This window comes from Gouania willdenowi, chromosome 10 (assembly GCF_900634775.1).
Source record: "Gouania willdenowi chromosome 10, fGouWil2.1, whole genome shotgun sequence".
Taxonomy (NCBI): Eukaryota; Metazoa; Chordata; class Actinopteri; order Blenniiformes; family Gobiesocidae; genus Gouania; species Gouania willdenowi.
The window spans coordinates 23,498,392-23,514,510 of record NC_041053.1 but is presented as its reverse complement, the minus strand read 5'-3'; the positions used below and the strand labels follow the sequence as shown (position 1 = coordinate 23,514,510).

The 16,119-nt window shown below is 38.8% G+C and overlaps 1 protein-coding gene across 2 annotated transcripts in view; it reads right to left on the bottom strand.

The window, feature by feature from the left end:
* Positions 1–16,119, bottom strand: part of ppp2r2ba (protein phosphatase 2, regulatory subunit B, beta a) — a 57,703-nt gene that overhangs the window by 2,767 nt on the left and 38,817 nt on the right. For both annotated transcript variants that reach the window (XM_028459350.1, XM_028459351.1), the window contains exons 2-9: positions 14,377–14,474; positions 10,925–11,090; positions 9,973–10,085; positions 6,726–6,903; positions 5,728–5,892; positions 1,479–1,648; positions 839–930; positions 625–748 (exon numbers count right to left, since the gene is read on the bottom strand). In XM_028459350.1, coding sequence (XP_028315151.1) covers positions 625–748; positions 839–930; positions 1,479–1,648; positions 5,728–5,892; positions 6,726–6,903; positions 9,973–10,085; positions 10,925–11,090; positions 14,377–14,474 — 1,106 coding nt within the window. The remainder of the gene's footprint in view (positions 1–624; positions 749–838; positions 931–1,478; positions 1,649–5,727; positions 5,893–6,725; positions 6,904–9,972; positions 10,086–10,924; positions 11,091–14,376; positions 14,475–16,119) is intronic.

The window sequence follows — 16,119 nt, the reverse complement described above, 5'->3', positions numbered from 1 at the left end:
GCATGTGCAGACAAGGTAAAAGTGTGATTTTTGATTTTGTGAAGGTTTCAGATGGACCCTTAAAAATAAAACCTGATGATGACATAGGTTGTGCTCAGAATCCAATTCAAATAATTATTTCAGAATAAAAAAAGATTCTGTGAAGGAAGTAGAATGCCCCTTCAAAATAAAAGCTGTTGACGTCATAGGTTGTGCTCAGAAACCAAATAAACAATCCCTTTCAAAAAAAAAAAAGTTTGTTCTGTGAATATTTCCTGTCCTAACTGTCTCACCTGCATTATTACTTTATCATCTAGTTTTATGTTGAATTCCTTGTGGGTTCAACTATAATATACACTAACAAAGTCTCTGTGGGAAACCCAGTTTCTCCTTAAGTTGGCCAACAACACATCAGATTACTTTAACATTTTAAAATTAAAAATGAGGTTTTCTGCAGCATCTGCAACATTTTTTCCATACATATTTTTGAACACCTCACATATAATTGTTCTCTGCTTTGTTTGCCAGTGGTTATCGACAGGGGATTATCAATGTGTCCTAATCTGTTTGGAGCCTCAGGCCTTACACATCTAAATCCGGTGGTCCTTAAATTGTAACAAGTTGATTAGTGCGGAGGTCACGTACTTTACGAGGCTTCAGAATTGCTCTGGGTTTGCTGTTTTCCCTGGACGCCTCCAGCGTGACGTCGCGCTTTGTGTTGCGATCGAACATCCTGAAGAAGTTGTTGTACGAGCCTGTCATGATGACGCTGAGGAAAGAAGAGCAGGAGGAAGGAGATTAATGAAAGAGGCAGAGGTTGTAGCAATGTAGACTTTATATAATGGACTTAAAATATCACCTGTCTGATCCGTTCCAGACGCATTCGAATTTGTCAAAAATGCAGTCGTTCTCATAAAGAGAGCAAAGCTTGCCCCGTAGATAGTCATGAACCTACAAAAAAAATTAAACAGTCAAAATTGGCAGATTTAATTCACTTTGTTTCAAAGTTAGAGGATCATAATATTATATTCTAATGCACAACTTGCTCCTCAACTACCATCTGCCCTACTTTCACTAATCCTTCCAGACCTGCTGACCTAAGCTAAGATGCTGAGCAGCAGGTGAAGGCAGAGGTGGAGTTGGATGGAGAATCCCTGGAGACATGCTAATGAGCGTATCAATCACAGCCTGCACAAAGATGGCTTCCCCTGATCAGACAGTGTGGATCCAACACTAGTGACCACACAGTGGGAGGTTTGTGTCCTCCAGGTTCTAACACGCCCCAACTCTATCTGTCTTTCTCTGGACACTTGGTTCAATAAAGCCCTCCCGGGGCGAATGCTCCAGATGACACAGTTATAGATTGGCAGCATGGCAGTGAAACAGGATTAAGTTGAGTGATTAGCCAAGGATCAATACATTTTGATTTGATCTGAGCTTTACCAATGTTTACTGCCGTCACCTGCTGAGAAAGGGCCAGGAAATCAAGTGGCGTATACCTGGTACGTTTCCAGAGGTTTGTTCTCCATCTGAAGGTCCCACACTTTAACAGTGAGGTAGTCTCTGGTCATCAAGTAGCGTCCGTTGTGGCTGAACTTCACGTCAGAGATGGATGAGATGATTTCAGAGAAAAATGAGCGAGTGGACGGATCCTCCGGCTCCTCAAAATCTAATGGAACAGAACAAAAATGAAAAAGTGATATACTGTAATTTGATGCACTTTTATTTACAGTGAATATAACAAAGGAGACTGAAGTCAGTGAAGGCTGATATTAGCATGTTAAGTTAAGTTAAGGTTTTGTTTATTCAGACAAGGTTTTTCAGGAAATTTTTATCTCCTGACATGTTTCGACTGTCAACTGCCAGACTTCGTCAGAGGTTCTGCTGATTGCCATTGTAAAGGTTGTTAGAGCTACTATCTTTACCAGGGAGCAACTATTTATTCCTGGTTATTGTTTTACGGCGTTTTACTGGGCTTTTGTGGGCATTTCCGTGGACCAAAGTGTGTTATTGTTGAGCTGTTGCTTCAGAATGACAATAAAAATAAAGGTCAAAAAGTTCTCATGTGTGATTTTCTGCGTTACAGCCAACAATAAAAGGTTTGTTGTGAGTTTTTCCTGATAGACGTGATCGACGTGATACGTCATGTTCGCCCCCTCTCCAATCAGAGCCTTCCCAACCCCCAGACCAACAGCGGAATTAACTAAAGCTGAATAAACCGGTTTTCCATATAAACCTCAGTTCGGGTATGACTATTTCCATGTAAACACAAAGCAGAACACTTTAATTCTGAATGATTTCATTTGAAATAACAACTTCTGAATTAAAAAACATCATATAACCGTGGCCATTGATGGTTCCTTTGAAGTTTCACTTGACTTCCATGTAATACTGTAGTTCCCGCAATATTCATTTTGCCTTTCAGTCGAGATAATAATTTCCTGAAAAACCTTGTCTTTAACATACTTTTAAAAAATAAAACAAAATTAATCTCGCTGGACCTATTACATGGAAGTCAAGTAAAACTTCAAAGGAACCATCAAAGGCAATCAGCAGAACTCCTCTGACAAAGACTGGCAGTTGACAGTCGAAACATGTCAGAAGATAAAAAAAAAATTCCTGAAAAGCCTCAACTTTATATACTATTCAAAAAGAAGACAAAATGGATCTCCCTGGAACTGATATTAGCATACAATACCAGCCACCACAATGGCTTTCTTTTTTAGCAGCTGCATCTCGTCATTGTGTGTTTAGGGAGAAATCTTTGGGTCAGCACGGTGGGTAAATATTGGTTATGATTCATATTGATTTTGCCAGCTGGGAATGTGTGTGCAGGCTAGCACGCAGGGGATAAGAGCCAGGCATCCCATCGTAAGCTGTCAACTTATTGTTCATCCTCCTCCTCTTCTTCATGCTCTTCCTCCCACACTCACTTCCCTCCCACCTCTTCTTTTCTCTTCTCCATCTATCCAAAAAAAAAAAAATCCTCCATCCCCCCTCCCCTGGCCTAAATCCTCCTCCCCAGTTGAGGTGTGCAGAATAGCTCTGTTTTGTGTCAGCGGGGAGTCTAACGAGGGTTGTGGTACAAGAGATGAAAAAATGGTAAGACGAGGAAAGGATAAGGAAAACAAATCAATGTCAAAGCGCTGGGTCCATATGAGCCCTGCTGGATTTGTATGTGTGTGCCAGTGAATGAGCAATTGTGAAGGGTGAGGATATATATGCATGTGTATGCGTCCCCTACCCTCCCTCTATCCCACTCTGGGGGACTATAATAAGGTCCGTGGGGACTTGGCAGAGATGGCATTGTTGGACTGGGGGGTGTTGGTTTTTCCTTATTATCCATCCTGGTGCTTAGGGCTGTAGCAATCCTCTCTGATCTATTACTCACACATCCATCCATTCCCATTGGTCTAACACTGATTGATACTTGCAGCCTGACAGATTTGTAGGTGTGGAGGGAAACAGAGTCTGACCGTTGGTGCAGGGTGTGAGTGTGTTTAGCCAGAGGTGAAAGTAACAGATTACAAGTACTCATTTTACTGTAATTTAGTTGCTTTTATGGGTACTTGTACTTTTTTGAGTATATTTCTAAAATCAGTCTTTTAACTTGTATTTAAGTACATTTTAAAAGAAGTAAAAGTGATTTGTAGTATTTCTACACCCAGTTGTTACTAAGTAAATTATTATTTTTAGTTTTAAAATGATCAACGGACATTGTGAAAGTAAAAAAAAATATGAAATGACCAGATAACAATCAAATGCATGACATTTGATTGTTATCTGGTCAATCGACCAACCAGATTAAAGCCGACCAACCAGATTAAATGTAATGCACTGAATGCCGGTTGTTTTCTCAGTTTTAGAATTCATAAATTTAGCTGTGATTTTTTTTAAATTTTGAATTGAATTCATTGGAGTTATTTTATTTAAAACGAATAATTGTACATTTGGACAAACCTTTCATGGTATACAGATGCCTTTGTGGAAAATAAACAAAGTTCCAATTGTGTAAAACTTTGCCTTTTTAAGTTTATCCATGAGATTTTTACTGTATGCAAGGGAACCGTGGCAAGATTTATTACAAAAACATAAACATCGGGTGGTGTGTGTGTGTGTGTGTGTGTGTGTGTGTGTGTGTGTGTGTGTGTGTGTGTGTGTGTGTGTGTGTGTGTGTGTGTGTGTGTGTGTGTGTGTGTGTGTGTGTGTGTGTGTGTGTGTGAGAGTGAAAGTAACTCGTAACTTTTTCTTTCAGTACTATTTAATTGAGCTACTGTTTAATTTTGTACTTGAGTATTTTATGTATGACCTATTTGCACTTGTAGCTGAGTACAATTTCTATCTAAGTGAATGTAACCATGTCGGAAATAAACTGAATAAAATAAAAAAATAAAAATAAAATAAAATATCAAGTAACAGTACTTCTACTTAGGTAGGATAAATCTACTGTGTGTGCTAACAGAAGGGAGGAGCACACACACACACACACATGCTGAGTCATACAGGTTCACACAGGGACACAGTGGGTCAGTGTTAAACGACCTGTCTTCAGGCTAATGAGAGCACCTGTCTGCTCTGTATGTGTCCACGCATCCGATAAGCACTGAAAAGTCAAACTTTTAACAATCAAGAGAACAACTGTGAGTAGATGTGGTGTAAAAACACATCCTCATAATCCTCACAATCCAAACGCTCCAAACTCTCATGTAAAATTCAACAGGCCGTGTCCACACACAGTCTCTAGCAGGCGCATCAATACATCTGAGGAAATGAGTGACATTATCGAACAACAAGGTTTGTCCACGAGGGACTAATGGCAATGCTCTTAAGCCATTGATTTCTCAGCGGAAATGTCAATGTATTCATTATTCATTCAAGTAAAGTGTATGCATGGGGATGTTAAGCATTAGAGAAGGCCATTCATTGTCAGAAACACGCCACCGGAGTCAGTGAAGCGTTATCAGCCGTGACATACTGAGCAAGGAAAGCCTACATGTAATAAAAGCGAGGCCGACCCTAAAACATGAGTTTGATTTTAAAAGAAGATCTGGACTCATTTTTACATTTACCAGTAATTTTTACTCTGTATCTATTCATGATTTGACATAATATATATATTTTTTTTCTTTATGTTCTTCTCGGAAATGAACCTTAAAGGCGGGAAACACCAGGACAAGATGATGCTATTCAATAATGTATACTATCTATAGCCTTTATGCATATTTATAGAAATAAAAATCAGTCAAAAAACATTATAGGCCAGGGTTTTTCAACCTTGGGGTTGCTTGGAATTTAAATGGGTTCCCGTAAATGTCTAGTAATTAATTAAAAATACTGATTAAAAATGAATTGTTTACATTTTCTTTTTTTTTTTTTTTTAATTATTATTAGTTTTTAAACTAAAACACAATAGACAATCCTAATCAACTGTATTCTATCATTTCACTTTCTCAAATAAATAGTTCAAATAAAATGCAGTATAAAACTCTGGCCACTCTGTATTTGTCACAGTATGACAAAAAAAAACTAGTTCTAGAAGAAAAAAACGTCTCCGGGATCGCCAGAAATTTGTGATATAAAAATGGGATCGTGATCCAATAAAGGTTGGGAACCACTGTCATAGGCACATGTTTAGTGTGGTCATTATGTTTAATTGTAGGGTTAATCTAATAAAGTAACACAATCACTGTAAAATAATCCACACATTTTCATGTAAAACTGGAATCTCTCCTGTGAGGTCGTACTCACATTTGCAGTGCCTGTCGCACAGTGCAGCCTGTCTCATGTCACACAGGCGTATGGAGCCCTTACTGCTACTGTAGGCAAAGGTGTGACACTGCTGCGGGTGGAACTCCGCTGAGGTGATGACTTCTGTCAGCTCCTCCATGTTGGCCGGCTTGATGTCCACAATGTCTGAGAGGAAACCACTAAGGAACCTTTACGGTGGCTGTGGTTGATGTCTACTGCAGGGAAGACAACTGATTGCAAAACACACCCACACTGCTCTATAAAGGGAACACTTAGTGCATATAACAAAGAGACCTCAAGCATTGTTTAATTCTTACTTCACTCTTAATTTTATATTACTGTGGAAATTACCTTTGTGTCAAGCAAATGGTGCCTTAAATCTCAGTGTTATGTAGAAAATATTCACAGAAACAGCTAATTTACATTATTAGTGAGGTTGTATAGCATTCTCCTACTATTGTTTTCAGTGTACTTTATTATTAATATTATTACCATTATAGAATAGTCCTAATTTATTGTTTAATTGGCAAAATCAAATTGAAAATTACCCATTCAACCTATTGACACAGTGACATCTGACTCCGACGGGTTATACTTCGGTTGCAAATGGCCCCTTCAAAATAAATTCTGATCACATAATAGGTTGTACTCAGAGGCCAAATAGAAAACCCTTTCAGAATAAAAGCTGATTCTGTGAAGGTTGTAGAATGCTCCTTCAGAAAAAAATACGCTGACGTCATAGGTTGTGCTCAGAAGCCAAAGAGAAAATCCTTTCAGAATAAAAGCTGATTTTGTGAGGGTTGCAAATGGCCCCTTCAATTTAAAAGTTTCCTGTCCTAATGCAAATCATCTAGCTACTATATTGATAATACAATGTAAGACAATGCAAACGTGTTTACAGAAAGAGCTTTATAATCACTTATACAAGCCATTTAGGTCTGTTGGTCTGTTGCTTTGGGACCCAATGCTTGTTGAGTGAATGTGAGGTTTGAGGATACTGAAGCTGCGGTTGGTGATCTCCAGGTTCCACAAGTTCACCTGAAGGTCATCGGTGGAGATGTAGGTCTGATGGTCGGAGTTGACAGAGATGGAGTTGATGTGGTAGGTGTGGGCGTTGCTAAATACTCGTCTCGCTGTTGCCTCGACCATTAAATCCATTGGTTGTAGTACTGGCACCTACAGATGAGATATTTAAATTAAGTTATTAAAGGATACTCAAAATATTCAAGAAGAACTCTAAACCTATAAGATGAAGGGATGTGCTTTGCTAGACTGATGTATTATTTATCATGCTGTACTGAGAAGTCAGCTTCAATGAGACAGCATTAGATATTTATCTGTGAGGGATTAGGATCGAGTGAGAGAAGGCAAACTGATGACCCGAGGGATTCATTCCACAAATCACACCGGAAGACCGGCAGTGTGCAGAGGGTTTCGGGGCTGTTTGATGAGCTTCTTCAATCAGACTGTGGATATCTGTTGGCTACACTTGGATCTCTCCTCCCTCTCTCCTTCGGTCTCTTTCTAACGTAGATGCTATATCAGTCACTCCTGTTTTCTTATTTGTGTGTACGAGAGAAAATGAGAGGGAGAAGCAATGGCCCGAAGGCATTGCTAGACCCTGCTGAGGAATGATAACTGAACTCCACATACACTACTATGCAGACACAAATTCACAAATGCAGTCGGGTGGGGGTGGCTCAGGCTTCAAAGAGGCCCATCATCAGCCTGCATGCAGCCCCCCCGTTGACCAGATAAAACCCAGACAAAGAGAGAGAAGATGGGAGGGAGCACGGACGACAAATCGGCTGCTCTTTCCCTTTTTCTCTTGTCCATTGCTGGCACTGACAGAGAGACCAGGCAGCTCAGCAGGCTGATGTATCTCCATGGGTGTCGCTTATATTCCAAGTCTTTCACTAGCTGTCAATGACCACATTAACCCATTACCCACTGACAGATACACAGCTGAGTTTGACCCAACACCTGCAAATGGGCGTATTATAGAACAAAAGATGTGACAAAAAAATGGTTTTTGGCAGCACTGCAAACCAATGCATATATAAAGACCTGTTAGAGGGATCGTCCACGTTTTTACAAATATGGTCTCAAGTATTTGAAATGTACTTATTAGAAGATCTATGCCTAACAAAACGCAAGACGCTCTAGTGGCTGAAGTTAGCGAGTAATCAAGACTGTTGAAGACGCACAAACCCTGAGGATAGCAGTCTTTTTGGGTGGGAGTCCTTCAACAGTCTGTGATTAATCACTAACTTCAGCCTCCAGAGCTTCTGTCAGCTGCTCACTGAGCTCTTCTTCTCTGCTTCATTGTCTACCAAACTGCAAAGTTGGAATTGTCGCCCCCTGCGTTCATAGATTATTTTTTTGGATGAAAACTGTTTTTATCCTCTTTCAGTTAACCAAAGAGGGTTACATCGATATCTTTAACTTTTCCTGGTTATTTAGAGCAACGAAAAGCAGCACAAATTGGCATTTTGACTGAAAAAGCAACTAAAAGAATGCTTCACTCCAATAATAAACAATGGACAGTTTACTGACATCTTTAATCACATGATTTCAAGATGGCGGAATACAGGTTTTAAAAAGGTAAAGTAGTCCCAAATTATTAAAGCTTATAAAACAAATATGGCGCAAAATAGGGACATTTTAGGCCACAAAACAGTTTTCCTAGGCTGTCTCTCCTCACACGGTTCATCGGTGTATCCATAGTGGCGAAATGAGAATTGACTGAATTCATGGTTTTTGATAAGGGAGCGCAGACGTACATCAAGCGACAGATGATTTCACAGTCTCTAAACAGGATTGCCACAGTCCCAGCCAGTCCTCCAGGTCGCTGTGATCCCCGGTCAGCAAGACAAAGAGGGACAGACATGCCGAGCACACAGCACTAATCTGCTGTGACACACATACACACACACACTCAAACTCAAATAGGTTGTGGTGTGATAAGATAATCCCTTCACGGTGCTCAACAGTGCACATCATATTGATCTCACTCATTCTCACTTCTCTCTTCCAGCTGACATCTGGAGTCAAAAAAAAAAAAAATCATTCTGTGATTTACCTGTCGTTCAACACTCCCTGATTTTAAAAGGAGAAAGAAAATTGTAGAAGAAAGGCATGTACAGCAAATCATTTGTACCCTTTTTTAAGCAATCAAATGGTTTTATCAAAAAAAAAACCTTTAGTAAAGAGTTTAAATTGGCATCCTCGACCCCATGCAGTCCACAAAACTACAACAAATATCGCAGAACATGCACTGCCGAAAGGTATCTTCAAGATTGTGGCCAAGGAGTGAGTTGGAACACATCTGAGTCACAGAGTCATAATATTGGACTTAGAAAATGGACTCTCTGTGCTACAGATAAGGCAAATAAAGCCAGTTAGAAACATTGTCTGTTATTCCCTAAGCTCTATCAAGTCAGTTTATAACTAATCTTGGTGCTTTTTGTTATTACTTCATGTTTTTCCTGCCGATATCTGCATTTATTGTGGATAAACTACAAAACAGAACAGTGTCATGGGTGGCAAAATGTACAAAGGGAGCAGTGGTTTTTATTGTTTTGTTTTTTGTCCTTTCTTTAAACCTCAGGGCAGCTTTGAAAAAAAAAATGACACTCTTTGAGCTTAGGTACAAAACGGTACACTTCATAAACTGTTGTAAAAATGTATATAATTTTTACCATTCCTGTCTTTTCACATCAGATCTTTTCCAGAACTTCAGACCTAACCATAGATATAAAGTTTTCATTACATTTCTGTTTTTTAAAGTTTTTATGCCCTTTCTGTCATAAAAACAATTATTTTTTTCAATATATTCAATATTTCTTTTTTCAAAAATAAGGTGCATTTTGTATTTTGATGGTAGAGACTTAGATTTATTAGGTGTTTATGGTAAAACCACAGTTATATGTCAAGATAAGAGCATATCCAAAATATGTGGTTATAAGAAGAGTCACTGGGACCAAATCAGTTCTGAACACAAAGTGTGTCAATGCATTTTATCTCCTGTTCTACACATCTTGCAATAAAAGTGATAATTGGATTATGAACATGATATCAAAAGATATCCTGGCCAAGGTTGATACAATCAGTCTTTGAACTGAATGCGATATTGGAAATTTTAAAAACTGAATAAGCAGAAGGTCCACTTTGGTCCCCAAAGGTGCCACGAAGGTTCAAGAACATCATGCTACACACACTTGATGACTTGGTGTAACTTCTCACCCTGAGCGAGGTGATGGTCGATGGGTCTCGGATTCTTCCATCCTCATCCTTCAGGTTGTAGCCCTCTGGACGTTTGTCCCTCTCACTGATTTTCCACAGCTTCACAGTCTTGTCTAGGATGGATGAATCCAAAGCACATAGAGACAAACATAGAGTAAGATCAAGGCGCAACACAGTAAATCTCTGTGAGAAGATGGATGCAGGGGGGGTTGGGTAGCCAATCTGGCATGAAGCTGGGCAGGAGCCAGTGAGGATGATGAATGGCAGCTCTACTGTTGGTTATGATGTTACTGATATCAATCTACAAGTTGACTGCCTTTCCCTGCTTCACTGTACGCTTTCCTTGAAAAAGCCATCTGGGCGTTTTTTCAATTTTGCGTCGCAGAGACACCAGTTACATCTCATCGTCTCGGTCCGCTGAAGGCGGTGGCAGCAGCAGCAGGCAGGTTGTTGCCTTTTTTCCTTTTAATTTCCGCTGTGAATATTGGTGTCAGTGCAACGAGTCACAGGACCCTGCACCATCTGCTACAGTCACTGTGAACGCTTGCAGCCATGCATGAAGCCGGCAATCTGCAAGACATCTCTCTCTTGATCTGTGTGTGAGTGTGTGTGTGGGTGTGTGGGTCTTCATATCATGTGGTTTTGTAACCTTTGTACGTCTGTGTGTGTGTGTGTGTGTGTGTGTATCTGCTGTTGCAACCATGCATGGAGCCCTTAATCTGAAACTCCTTGCTCAGTCAAGCAAATCACCTATATGGTGGCCCCAACAGTCCAAAAGATGTTTTAATGTGATTTGAAAACCAGCTCTTCTAACATCAGCTTTTCCTTTGACCAAAATGTGGAATGAATTTGCCTTCATTCGAAAACGCTTCCCTTATGTATACACACTCTAATGTCTTTCTAAGCCTTTTAGCCATTTGAAGATCTTCTACAAGTTGCTTGAGTTACTGACCATTGGTGGAAAGCAGGAAGTACGCTGCATTCTGCTGAGGGAGCCATTTGATCTTGTTGATCTTCTCTTCAATCTCCAAACTCTTCAGGTAGTCAAACTCTGGCTCGTGGCTCTGGAATGTGCTGTAAACGTTGTATTCCCCACGGCGCTGGGACTGGCTTTTACTCTACAATAAAGAAAGCAGAAAGATTTCTAATGGTTACATTATTGCATCTCTTTGCTCAACCAGAAAAGCCCTACAAATATGTGCAAGGACACTGACACCAAGTTATTTGAAATGTTTGTCATTTTTAAAGCTGAGAGAACCATTATGAATAGCTGACCCTGGCAAACAAAGTCACTTTTAATCTCTTCTCCAAAAAACTAAACGTTGACTTCACAGAGGCTGTTTTTATACCATTACAGTCATTTTTGTAAGTGTAGTTTGTTAAGTTTATTATTAAAACTTTATATTTCAGACTTGTTGTTTGAACAACACATGACATATGTGCTGTTTTGCATGTAAATTTAGCCTTTCTCACAGGCAGGTGGGAACTGTCACAGCTTTACGCACAGTGAAAGCTATAAGTAGAAGACGCAGGGGAAAAAATAAGATGTTAGCCCAAAAATAACAAAAATATAATTACTGTGTTTGTATGAACCACCTAACCTAACAAACAAGCTGTGTAAATAGATAAATAGATATTAAATTTCCTGTTTCACTCTACTTCTTTCTTTTAGTCAAAGAGAGCGGTGCTTTCCTTCCTCTTGAGCTGCACTTTGCACCAACAGTTGTGCTCTATTCCTCCATTTTCCAGCTCCACAGATGAGGTTCTATGATGGAGGTCAACATCGACCACTTTTGTCACAGAGGGCTAGAAAAAGCTTTGAAGTGTGAAGTGGTGTATGTCCCCCGCTTAGTGTGGGTGACACAGTGCTACACTGGACACGTCTCAGACCTCGTGAGCAACAACTCGTAGCCCATCTTCAGGTGATGCAAACTGCTATTATTGCTATCACTGTTGCTGCAGCAACTCAATATAATCAATATGACTTCTGGCCTTTACCAAGGTGCTGGTTTTGAGCAGATTTAAGAAGTGTGACGATCACGGACTGACCTTAGAATCCTTAAAGACATGAGAACCCATAAAGGCAATATTAAATTTGAAGGAAAAAAAAAACACATTATGTTTTATAGTCCATTTACTTAATAGCAGTTTTATTTACTATATATCAGTTTTGTAGCCTAAAAAATTGAATTAAGGTAATGTATTCAGAAACAGAAATGAGTGTTTGTGCAGTTATCTGCTCATAGCAGAGAGGGAAGTGTACCTGCTGCTCCAATTCAACTGATTCACATTTAATTTGGTGTTTTTGTCCACTCAGCCTAAATTCTCTACACTGAACACTTTACACACGCAAAATGCTTATTTAAGTAGGACAAGCTCAACCACCTGTGCATGTGCACTGATTTGCACAGCAATCCTGGTAAATCCCTGATATATATATCTGATATAGTTAATATGAATGAACGATGACACTAAGTTAGTTTTTTTAGCAGTTTGTTATTGGCAATGTTTAATTTGATGTTCCAACAAACCTTGAATGAACCTTTTTATTCTATTTGCTACATTCAATTTGAAAGCCTTTGATTTATATTAAATATGACATGCAGGCTGTTCACAGCGCTGAGCCACGAGGACCAGCCGATGTTTCACTTAGCGCTTCATTTTGGGTTAGTTTTGCAAATCTGAACGGGATTTCAAAAAAGAGTAATTTAAACGCGCCATAGTGGTTTCAGTAGGAAGCAAGCAACACTTAAGAGCCTACGTTCCCAAATTGGGGTACGGGTACCCCCAGGGGTAAGCAAATTGTCATGGAGGGTATGTGACATACGTAACACTGGAAACTAGAATACAAATAGAACAGTTAATGGTAATGCTAGGCTAATGCTAATGCTGGGTTAATGTTAAGGCTATCTTAATGCCAGGTTATTGTTATTGTTAGGATAATCCTAGGTTAATGCTAATGCTATTGCTAGGCTAATGATAATACTAGGTTAAAGCTAAAACTAGGTAAATATTAAGGCAGTGGCTATCCACTTAATGTTAATGCTAGGTTAATGCTATGCTATGCTAATGTTAATGATGATGCTAGGTTAGTGCTGTTGCTGGGTTATTGCTATTGTTAGGCTAATGCTAGGTTAATGTTAATGTTAGGCTAATGCTATTGCCAGGCTAATGATATTGCTAGGCTAGGTTAAAGCTAATACTAGGTCAATATGAATGTTAGGCTAATGCTAGGTTAATGCTATACTAATGTTAATGATGATGCTAGGTTAATGCTATTGCTATTTCGGCATGTACAAAAAGAAAAAAAAAATGTGAAAAAAAAAAAAAGTGAATGTAACCATGTTGGAAATAAACTGAATAAATAAATTAAAAAAATAAAATAGACTAAAGTCGGGTTAATGCTAATGATAGGTTACTGCTATTGCTAGGCTAATGCTAGGTTAATCCTAATGCTAGGCTAATGATAATGCTAGGTTAAAAGTAATACTAGTTCAATATTAATGTTAGGTTAATGCTATGCTAATGTTAATGATGATGCTAGGTTAATGCTAATGCTTGGTTATTGCTATTGCAAGGCTAATGCTAATGCTAGATAATGCTAATGCCAATGATAAGCTTATGCAATGTGACGTGGGCCAGCATCTGCATCCTCAATGATATTTTCTTCAGGAAATGCAAATACTCTAGTTATTATTATATATTATTCCTCGACAGGATAGGTAAAATTCACTGTAGGGCTACATTGTATATGACATTACATTATTATTTAAGTGTGCAAGAGTAGGGGGTACATGGCTTCAGTTTTAATGTCTGAAGGGGTACGGTACTGTGAAAAATATGGGAACCACTGCTTTAGAGAATGCTAGAATTTCACATATGAAGGCTACATCTGTTTTGATGTGTGCTATAAAAGACAAATGTGTGGTTACCAATTTGCTTACCCGAGAGCCTGACTGAACGCTGACTGTACACCACTGGCTGCTGATGACATTTTGTCATTATGGTAAATACTTATGAACAAACCAATCCAATATGCGTGATTTTATTGCTATAAAAAACAGAAGCAGATTTTGTGTTCAAGCGAAAAGAGTTTTTTGTGAAAAATGACCAAGAAATGTTGGAAAAATTGCTGTTAACGGTAAAAACTACAATGCAAGGACATTAACTCTCTTTAAATTAAAGCTTATTGTTTTTACAGTTTAGCAAAGTAATCAAATGTGTTGCTAAGTGACAATGATAATGAGGACATTTTAAATTGGGTAACTATTACATGCAATTTAGCGTAAATCATTTTGTCTTTGGTATACACCCATTATCCTGCTAGTTAACTACAAACAAACACTAAAGTGCATCATGGCTGTCAGACAGCATAATTAGTGTTGCATTGTTGGCATTTTCTACCTCCTGCTCCCGCTGGAAGACAACCACTCTGCCTCCTTTATCCCCAGTGGCCAACAGCTCCCCTGATGAGTTAAACTCCACCGTCGAGATAATGTCAGCTGTAACACACAAAGCAGAGACAGAGAAAATGTCATTGTGGATGCAAACAATCATGTTAATATATGGCATGTAAATATACAATAATATTAGTATATGGCATGGAAAAGAGAAAGATTATTTAGTGAAGCAGGAAAGAAGGGAAACAAGTTGGAATAATATGGAGGGGAATTCTCATGTGTACCTCAAAATGACATGAATACCCCAGTTTGGTGAAAAAAATGAGTGAGGAGAAATCAGTAGACGAAGCTCAGCATGATAATTTAGCCACTTGTCAAACTGAAGAGAGTCAATTTGTGGTGCTAAATTGCACTCACGAATGCTAATAATGTGCTCCATCTTTTGAGCACTGCACAAAACCTAAAAACCATTAGATTTTTACCATAGCCATTAAACTATCACTATATATAAAGATACTTTTCTACATGTTTGCATGAACGTATGTATACATATATTGCATTTGTTGATTTTGTATATACTGTATGAGTGGTGAGTGATTTTTTTACTTTTGCACTTTCCGAATAATTCATACACTACTCAAGCACTTTAACTATACGTCTTATATTCATGCACTTTGTATTGTCGATTGACTGATTGTATTGCATTTATGTACTTTAAGTCTTGTGAATAATGTTTGTTTTGTGACCTGCCAAGGGACAACAGACGCAAATTAGCATTTTTGCTAACTCTGGCACATTTATAATATGTAATTTTTGCTACATTTGTTCCTCAATGGGCACTGTCCCTTATAAATAAATGGAGAAAAAGAAGCTTGTTTGGTTCATTACTGTAAATTGTAAATAAGAGATGATTTCCCTTGCTTTCTCTGCATCTGTCTGCATTCATTAGAGGCTAATGGCGATTGTAATTAATAAACAGCCATGGGCTGAAATACAAAATGCTTCACATCTGCCTTAAAAACCTGTTTAACAAAGATAACAATACATGCAGTGAAATAGGAAAAGAAGGAATGGTTGTTGTTTGTTACCCCTCAACACACACACACACACACACACACACACACACACACACACACACACACACACACACACACACACGTGCACACACACACGCCCTCTGTGGACCTGCTACTAGAGGAGCTCTGAAGAGGTGAAGGGAATGTTGCTATGGAGATGGTTTCCATCGCTAGTGGCAGAGTGCAGACGTGTGTGTGTGTGTGTGTGTGTGTGTGAGTGCCAATAGCTTTCAGACTTAGTTGCTGATGCTAGCTTTAATTCAGCAGAAGAAATGCTGCAATAGGGTGAAATTCTGGGGGAGTGAATGCTGCACACACAACTAAAGCAGACAATAGAAGCTGTGTAGACGAGCTAGTCTTTACAATAAACAGCCTGATGAATATGTGTCATACTTTTGTCAACTGTGCTTTCAACATATTTGTGTCAGATCATTTGCTGAAAAAATACCAATAATTGGGGAAATTTGAGAGATTTCAAAATGAGAGCACAGAGGTTGGAATAGGTAATGAAATGCATTATTTTATTTAATATTTGACTTCGGATTGGTGCATTATGGACCAAATACCAGTCCAGGCTAGTACACACCCCTTTGGCCAAATTAGAAACTCAAACAAACTTAACAGTGCAGTAATGCTAACCACTAAGTCACAAAATAGCTTAAACAATTAAA